At 45.4% G+C, this 7,765-nt stretch overlaps 2 protein-coding genes across 5 annotated transcripts in view; one reads left to right on the forward strand and one right to left on the reverse strand.

The window, feature by feature from the left end:
* AHSA1 (AHA1, activator of heat shock 90kDa protein ATPase homolog 1 (yeast)) overlaps nt 1–2,223 on the reverse strand; it is a 12,332-nt gene extending 10,109 nt beyond the window's left edge. The window contains exons 1-2 of the mRNA XM_011949491.1: nt 1,978–2,223; nt 451–641 (exon numbers count right to left, since the gene is read on the reverse strand). Coding sequence (XP_011804881.1) covers nt 451–641; nt 1,978–2,057 — 271 coding nt within the window. The 5' untranslated portion in view covers nt 2,058–2,223. The remainder of the gene's footprint in view (nt 1–450; nt 642–1,977) is intronic.
* A 262-nt stretch (nt 2,224–2,485) lies between these two features.
* VIPAS39 (VPS33B interacting protein, apical-basolateral polarity regulator, spe-39 homolog) overlaps nt 2,486–7,765 on the forward strand; it is a 32,155-nt gene continuing 26,875 nt past the window's right edge. For 2 of the 4 annotated variants that reach the window (XM_011949493.1, XM_011949495.1), the window contains exons 1-3: nt 2,486–2,752; nt 6,110–6,202; nt 7,074–7,176. In XM_011949493.1, the coding sequence (XP_011804883.1) occupies nt 6,110–6,202; nt 7,074–7,176 (196 nt within the window). In that variant the 5' untranslated portion in view covers nt 2,486–2,752. Of the gene's footprint in view, nt 3,153–6,109; nt 6,203–7,073; nt 7,177–7,765 lie in introns of all 4 variants that reach the window. The other 2 variants (XM_011949494.1, XM_011949492.1) reach the window with 2 other exon arrangements.

The following is a 7,765-nucleotide window of genomic DNA, read 5'->3' on the forward strand; positions in this document are numbered from 1 at the left end:
GCTGGGATTACAGGCTTGAGCCACCACGCCTGGCCTTCATTTTAATTTGTTAGAGTCACACTGAGGAGTATAAAAAAAAAAAGATCAAGACCACAAAAAAACAAAACAAAACAAAACAAAACACCTCCTTCCTCCTTTTAAATCACTCACAAGATACATGTAGCTAGTCTGAAGAAATATCACCTTAGGTGTTCCAACAAAGACCAAGGCCCAAAGATGCAGTGGCCCAGCCACTTCATGGGTGGGACTGATGAGACCCAGAGAGGAAATCCATTTAGCATCCCACAATGGCAAAGAAATTTCAGTATCCAATACTGCTTTACATAGGACTCCAAAGCAGCAACATCTGCCTTCTCCCTTCAACGTTTGTAACTCCTCAAAACTGTTCTCGCCAGCTACTTAACAGGTTAAACAAAACACAGTTAATCTGACAGCCCAGCTTAGACTTACCTGTCCAGTTTAGTTTGACGCTCCATTCATAAAAGAAGATAAGTTTCCCTTTGCGATTGTTAATGGATGCCTCTCCATCAAGCTTACTCACTTCCGTCACCTCACATTTGCCTTCTTCATTTTGAACCTGCACTGCCAAGAACAGTGTTTTCAGCTTATCCGTGGACCAATTTGAAGCATCTCTCTCCGTCCTGCAAAGCAGAAACAAAGCTATGAACTAGCAGTCAAATGGAGGATATACTGCTCTATGCAAGAGAATACGAGGTTAAAGGAGGCCTGACAAATAGTTTGAAAGGAACACAAAAACTCCCAGTCCCACTCCAGTATGTCCACAAACATGTCACCCTTTTTTAGGAAGACAAGGGGTTGCACACTGTCAAGAAAGACAGCTGCTGTAGAGAATGGTATAAACTCAATGGAAAATTATGCTCTCCTTTCTCGGCATGATGGTGCTGGAGAATACTTGATACTTTAACATGGCGCCCCCATTTGACCAAGTGGAAAACTGCACATATTGCTCTGATCAGGAACACAGACTGGACCATGGAAGAATAGTACTTAGCTAAAAGGCCCAGAAAGGATTAAACCAATAACCCTGACCTCACTGGCACCGTGTTCTGACCTATCAGATTCGCACTCGTATTATAAACTTCCTACACATTCACTGCCCCCTGGATGGCCACAAAAACGTTAAGTCCAGGGCTTCAAAACAACAAAAATTAGGTCAAGTACTCTGCATGTTAGAAGAGAGAACACAAAGTAAGATATGGAAAAGAAACATCACTATCTGCCTTCCTACTTATCAACTATTAGAGAAAACAACAGCAAAAAAAGCTGCAACAAAGTAACGGTACAATACAAACATTATGAACAAAATTCAGCGGAATTCAAAAGTAAGGAAACATTACTTTGGGAAGATTTCATGAAGCAGGGCAGTACTTTAAGAACGGACAGGTTATAAAACCACGGCTACTCGGCAACCTGGAGTTTCAACACACCTGACCTGACAGTTCCGGGTGAGAGGCCGCAGCTATCTGAGCTCTGAGCACCTGCACAACACGTTCTCAATCTCCCGCGGGACTGCTGCAGCGGTCCCCTATGAATGACTTTTAATTTTACTGCAAGTCGCAAAACAGGAATTACAGACCCCTGGCCTTAGGCCTTTCACAGCTGTCTCCCAACACAATCAAAAGAGGTTCCAGTCTCAGTGATTCCTCTGGCCACGTGTAGTAAGCACCTCCCTGCTTGGGCTGGATGCAGCAGCCAGGGCGTTATCTCCCAGTCTCTCTGACAACCCTCCTCTGGGGCGCTGCCCTCCACGTCCATCTCCCTCCCCTCAAGCACTGAGAAGGTGGCCGGGGAGTGGAGAGGCCTGGGGCTACGGACCCCTGCCACAGGAAGGACCCGCCCCCATCTCCGGACAGGGCTACCTCAGCCCCAGCTCTGTCCGGTCCGAGGTTCCAGGAACCCTGAAACCCTGGCCCGGCCGCAGGTCTCCCAAGGCCAGCCTGCTTTGCTGGCCCTCACCAGTGCCAGTTGTTGACGTTGGTGGCGTCCGCCCGCTCCTCCACGATCCAGCGTGGGTCTCCCTCACCCCACTTGGCCATCGGCTCTCCTATCGCGGCGCCACCAGCTCCGGAGCTGCCGCAGCCACAGCCTCAGGACCGCTTAGTGCCAGCCGCCCGGCAGCGCCTGGAAACTACTAGAAGCGGCCGCAAGCACCTCCTGGCTTGCTTTTCCCTCCACCCCCTCCCCTTCTTAACTTCCGGCTCCTCCCCATTTCCACCGGCTACTTCCGTCCCAACTCGCCGCATCGTGGGTTCCATCTGATTTAGTGTTCCTTCAGACTCCCTCAGGTTCTCCCCAAGAACGGTCCCGAAACCCAACTGCTCATACAACCATTCTTCACCCATAGGAAAACAAAGAACACGTCTCATTGTTTCCCTGGACCCTAAATCGGCCTTGCTGAGCCTCATGGGAATTGTAGTCTTCTTACGTGACCCGCTGGGTAACCGCGGAAGGTCGCCCTGAAGGGAGAGGAAATGACCTAGCACAGTGCGTGGGGTTTCTGGGGGCTGTAGTCAAGAAGCCTTGTGGTTCATCGGGACAGCGCCTGACAGCAGAGGCAGAAGAAACTATAACTTCCAGCATGCCCTGCGGCCTCTTTATTCGCGTTTTCTCCCCGCCCCGCGATTATTCCTTTCTGCCCCCTTCTCTAAGCTGCACAGCCTGAAAAGAGAGGCTGGTCCAGCGGCGGCGGAGGCTGACGCTGTCCTGAGAGGGAGGGCTCTGTGCGTAAGAGGTGAGGGTGTCCCAAGCCCCTTGGGTCGCTTATCAGGCTGAGTCCAGCCTCTCCGCATCTTGATCTTTTCCCCTCTTCTAGGAGGCATCCTACACCCTACGACCACAGGCCTGATTCTCTTCTTTCAGTCAGGGCGACCCTTGGGCGCTGGAGTACGCTTGGGAATGGGGCTGCGAGTAAGCACCAACGATTGGTTCGGAAGTGGACATTTGGTTCAGAAAGAGCATTTAACCCTGCCAGGGATCCGCTGGGCTCTGACGACTGCGGTAGATCCATGGCTTCCTGGACGTTCACCCGTAGAGTCATCCTAGCTTAACTCATGTTCCCTGGTCTCAGTTCACAAGCCTCACCTGTATCTTCCTGGCTCGGAAGATAATTGAAACCACGTCTGACTTTCTCAGTAGCTGGTTTTTGGAGTTTTCTGAGGCAGGGAGGATGTTGTGGTTTTCTTGCTGATCCTTCTGTTTTCCTTTGTAAAGTTCCTGTTCCCCCCTGAGATCTCTCACCCTGCCTTGTGGCCTGTCAGTAAACAGGAGACGACAAAGTTAAACCTCTGAAGTGTTTTAAATCATGTTGAAGCACCTGTCACTCTTAAGATTGTACCTGATTACTTTATAACGCTAGAGCTATTAGATCGTTATCTATACTTGTCAAGTAAACCTAGCTTCTCATTTGGCGTTATAAATACAAATTGATGGCAGGTGTCTACTGCCATTGCATGGTTTAAAAGATTTCCAGAAATCCTCTGGCAGGTTATTGTGTTTGTTAGACATTCTATGTCTATTTGTAGATAACTACTATAGTGAAGGAATGATCTCTAGTTTTCCGGAGAGTGAAAAATAGGTAGAAGGACCATGCAAGACACTAGAAATGGTCTAGAAGCCAGAAAGCCTGGATTGTAATTTGAAATAGCACGTAACAAGGTGGCTTTGATACTGAACTCTTTTGTGCCTCACTTTCCCCATGAGTAACATGGAAATGGAATCTCCCAGGCCTACTTTACAAGATTGTTCTGAGGATCAAATGAATGACAGATTTATGAACTGACATGTGTGCCAGAGACATTTATGTGTTCTGTGCACATCTTCAGCATTTGTGCCCACTCAGAATTTTTTTTTTTTTAATTTTTAGGATTGCTAAAAAATATTTTCTTTTTAAGCTTTTCCCAAGGTACTATGATGATGTATTAATAATAAAAGTTACTACTGAGTGTTAATTTTGGGTCGGGCACTAAGCACTTTATATGTATTAACTGGTTTACTCCTCATAACCATTTCTAAGGTAGGTCATCTGTTATGCCCATTTTACAGATGGGGAAACCAAGACAGAAAAATGTCAGTATGATAATTCCATATTAAAAGGAATTAACATTTAGTATTTACTTTCTGCTAGACACTTTTATAGATGTTCCCTGCAACCCTGTGAGATAGGATATAATTTTCTCCAAAGCTTAAAAGTAAAGTCATTTATCCAGTTTGCTCAGAATTAAGAGAAACCAGGATTTGAACTCAAGGTTGCCTGACTACAATGTCTGTGTGGGATGATTTCATGGTGTCTGCCAGCATTTTTGGTTTATCTCCCTAAAATTAAATACAGAAAAGGATTTTTAAGCAACACTGTTCCAGTAGAAATCAATTAGTGATGTCTGCTGTGGGAAGGAACCAGATAGTAGAAGATTCCCACAATACCCTTGCTATCCTTATATCCCCTGAGTTGAAAACAGAGTCAGGAAGTAACAGTAGAATATCTTTAAGGGCCATCAAAAGCCTCAACAGGTCTACCATGATGAGGCTTTTCTCAAGCTTTTATTGATGAAGGTGCTATTAAAAGGAAAAGCAAATGGTTCTTTTAGAACTTGATGCTGTTTCGCCTTTACAATTATTTTTGGTGCTGTGGGAGTTTTAGTACCTAGTCCTTGGCTTAAATCATAGTTTTCATTCTAATCCAGCTGGCATTGATAGTTTAGTTTGTAATCCTTATTTGGAGACAGGGAGGGTCTCACTCTGTCACCCAGGCTGGAGTGCAGTTGTGTAACCTCAACTCATGGCAGCCTCAACCTCCTGAGCTCAGGTGTTCCTCCACCTCAGCCTCCCAAGTAGTTGGGACTACGTCACCATGTCCAGCTAGTTTTTTGTTTTGTTTTTAATTTTTTTTTTTGTAGAGACAGTTTTACTGTGTTGCCCAGGCTAGTCTTGAACTTGGACCCAGGCAATCCTCCCACCTCACTCTCCCAAAGTGCTGGGATTACAGATGTGAGCCACTGTGCCCTGCCTAGTTTGTAATTCTAGGGCAAAACTTGTTTTTGCAGGGCAAAATTGAATTTTATAGTAGTTATAACAGGTACTTGTGGTCTTTTGACTACTTCTTTATATCCTTGCTTTTCTTGGCCATGCCCTTATTTCCCAAATTTTGGCCAACAGTTGTTAATCAAATAGTCATAATTTGAAGATTTAGGTGAGATAGTTCTTCTTTTAATTGCTTTGCTTTCCATTCTTTCAGGAATTTATGAGAGTGGAATATTTGTCAGTTTTATTCACTGTAGTATTCCCGGAACGTAGAACAGTACCTCAGAGATGGTGCTCAATAAATATTTGTTGAAAATGAGAATGCAATTTTTGTCTGTTTTGTGCATGTTTTGATTGCTCTTCCTTGTGTATTCAGCAAAGTTTTGTGATGGATTCTTACAGCATCTGCCTGCCTTGCACTGTTGCTTTTAATACATACCTATGCTGAATGCCCTGGCTGTGTTGTGCGGTCCTTCAGAAGTGGGACCGTGTCTGACAGTTTTTTTTTTTTTTTTTTTTTGAGATGGAGTTTTGCTCTTGTTGCCCAGGCTGAAGTGCAATGGCGCAATCTCGGCTCACTGCAACCTCCGCCTCCCGGGTTCAAGTGATTCTCCTGCCTCAGCCTCCCGAGCAGCTGGGATTACAGGCATGCACCACCATGCCCGGCTAATTTTGTATTTTTAGTAGAGACAGGGTTTCTCCATGTTGGTCAGGCTGGTCTTGAACTCCTGACCTCAGGCGATCTGCCCACCTCGGCCTCCCAAATTGCTGGGATTAAAAGCCTGAGCCACCGCACCCAGTCTCTGGCACTTTTTAATATACCTTACAACACCCGAGAGAGTGCCCTGGACAAAGTGGATGCTCTAAGAATGGATGACTACTTCTGGGTAATTAGAAGATTAGAAGTATGATTTGATCAGTTGCAGACCCAAGAATGTGGTTTTATATGGCAGGTTCAATATTTGTTTTACCAGATCCTTTTCTGCATCCTTGATTTTTTGAAGCAGTTAAAGCTTTGGAACTCTAGGGAGAGACCCAGAAAGGGACGATATATGTCTTCCTGTCACTGTAGATGAATCGGACAAAGGGTGATGAGGAGGAGTATTGGAACAGCTCCAAGTTCAAGGCTTTCACCTTTGACGATGAAGATGATGAGCTTTCACAGGTAGGTCAACTGCTGAAGTTTGTACTCTTCTCCACAGTGCCACTCTAAAATTCCTTCGTCTTGCAGTCTGGGTAACTTGGCTTTTGACCATGTCTTCATTAGGCTCAGGAAAGAACCAGAAGGATTGTAAAATCCAGCTCACTGCCTTTTTTACTTTACCTTTTTAAAAAGATGATTTATTCCTTTCAGTTTTTTTTTTCTTTTTCTTTTTTTTTTTTTTTTGAGACGGAGTCTTGCTCTGTCGCCCAGGCTGGAGTGCAGTGGCCGGATCTCAGCTCACTGCAAGCTCCGCCTCCCGGGTTTACACCATTCTCCTGCTTCAGCCTCCTGAGTAGCTGGGACTACAGGCGCCCGCCACCTCACCCGGCTAGTTTTTTGTATTTTTAGTAGAGACGGGGTTTCACCGTGTTAGCCAGGATGGTCTCAAACTCCTGACCTCGTGATCCACCCGTCTCGGCCTCCCAAAGTGCTGGGATTACAGGCTTGAGCCACCGCGCAAGAACCTCAAGTCTTTTATTCATGTGATATATATTTTTTATTTTTGAAAGATGAACTGGATTGGAGGATTTATTTTTGTTGTGTCAATTTTGCAATTGGGGAAACATTTCTTTTTAGAGTAGCAAGTCACTGCCAGGAATATGATGAGAATTCAAAAGTGACTTTGACTCCTCCTAATTCTTTTACCACTGGACTGTAGTGTTGGCTAAAAATCAGTTTGCTTTCTTGGCAAATATCTAGTATGCTAGGCTTTCGATTGCACAGGGTGAGTGTTGGCCACCTTCAGGCCCCAATTCCTCAGCCTTCTTGATTGTCAGAAGAGAGGTGGGGAATGATGATTGCCTGAGCACCCTGGCCTTGTGTCCCTCTGCAGTTAAAGGAGTCCAAGCGGGCGGTGAACAGCCTCCGAGACTTCGTGGATGATGATGATGATGATGACCTGGAGCGAGTCAGCTGGAGTGGGGAACCTGTGGGAAGTAAGTAGAAGAGGCGGGGATAGATGTCCAGGATTCTTATCACTAATGAAGGCTCTACTTGTTTGTCTTTTCAGTGCCGGTTTGGAGAGGGAATGGGGTAAGACTATTTTCAGATGAGCATACATCTGGAAACTGAACTCCAGGAGAAGATACCTGGGAAATCCAGCAGGTGTTCCCACATGACCATATAGGTCTGCTCTTCAGGGGTTGAGGCTTGGCTGGCTATTTCATTCTCATTTGGGGTACTTGTTAAAATGACATACTCCTAGGCTTTATCCCAGAGATTCTGTTCATTAGGTCTTCTGCGGAGTAGCGGGGGTCTCAAGTTTTAATAAACACTGCAGGTGATTCTACTTTGTAGCCATATTTGGGAACTACTGACTTAACTCAGTGTACTCATAACTGATTGACAGAATGAACTTCCTTACCCACCCAGTCTCACTGCTTAGCTGTGTACTTAATACTTTTTCAGAGTCCATTTGATTTTTTTTTTTTTTTTTTTTTGGAGTCTTACTTTTTTTTGAGATGGAGACTTGCTCTGTCGCCGGCAGGAATTCCCACAGTTGCAGCTTTCCTGTGAGGGCCTCAT

The sequence above is a fragment of the Colobus angolensis genome, unplaced genomic scaffold (genome assembly GCF_000951035.1).
Source record: "Colobus angolensis palliatus isolate OR3802 unplaced genomic scaffold, Cang.pa_1.0 Scaffold3, whole genome shotgun sequence".
NCBI classification, from domain to species: domain Eukaryota; kingdom Metazoa; phylum Chordata; class Mammalia; order Primates; family Cercopithecidae; genus Colobus; species Colobus angolensis.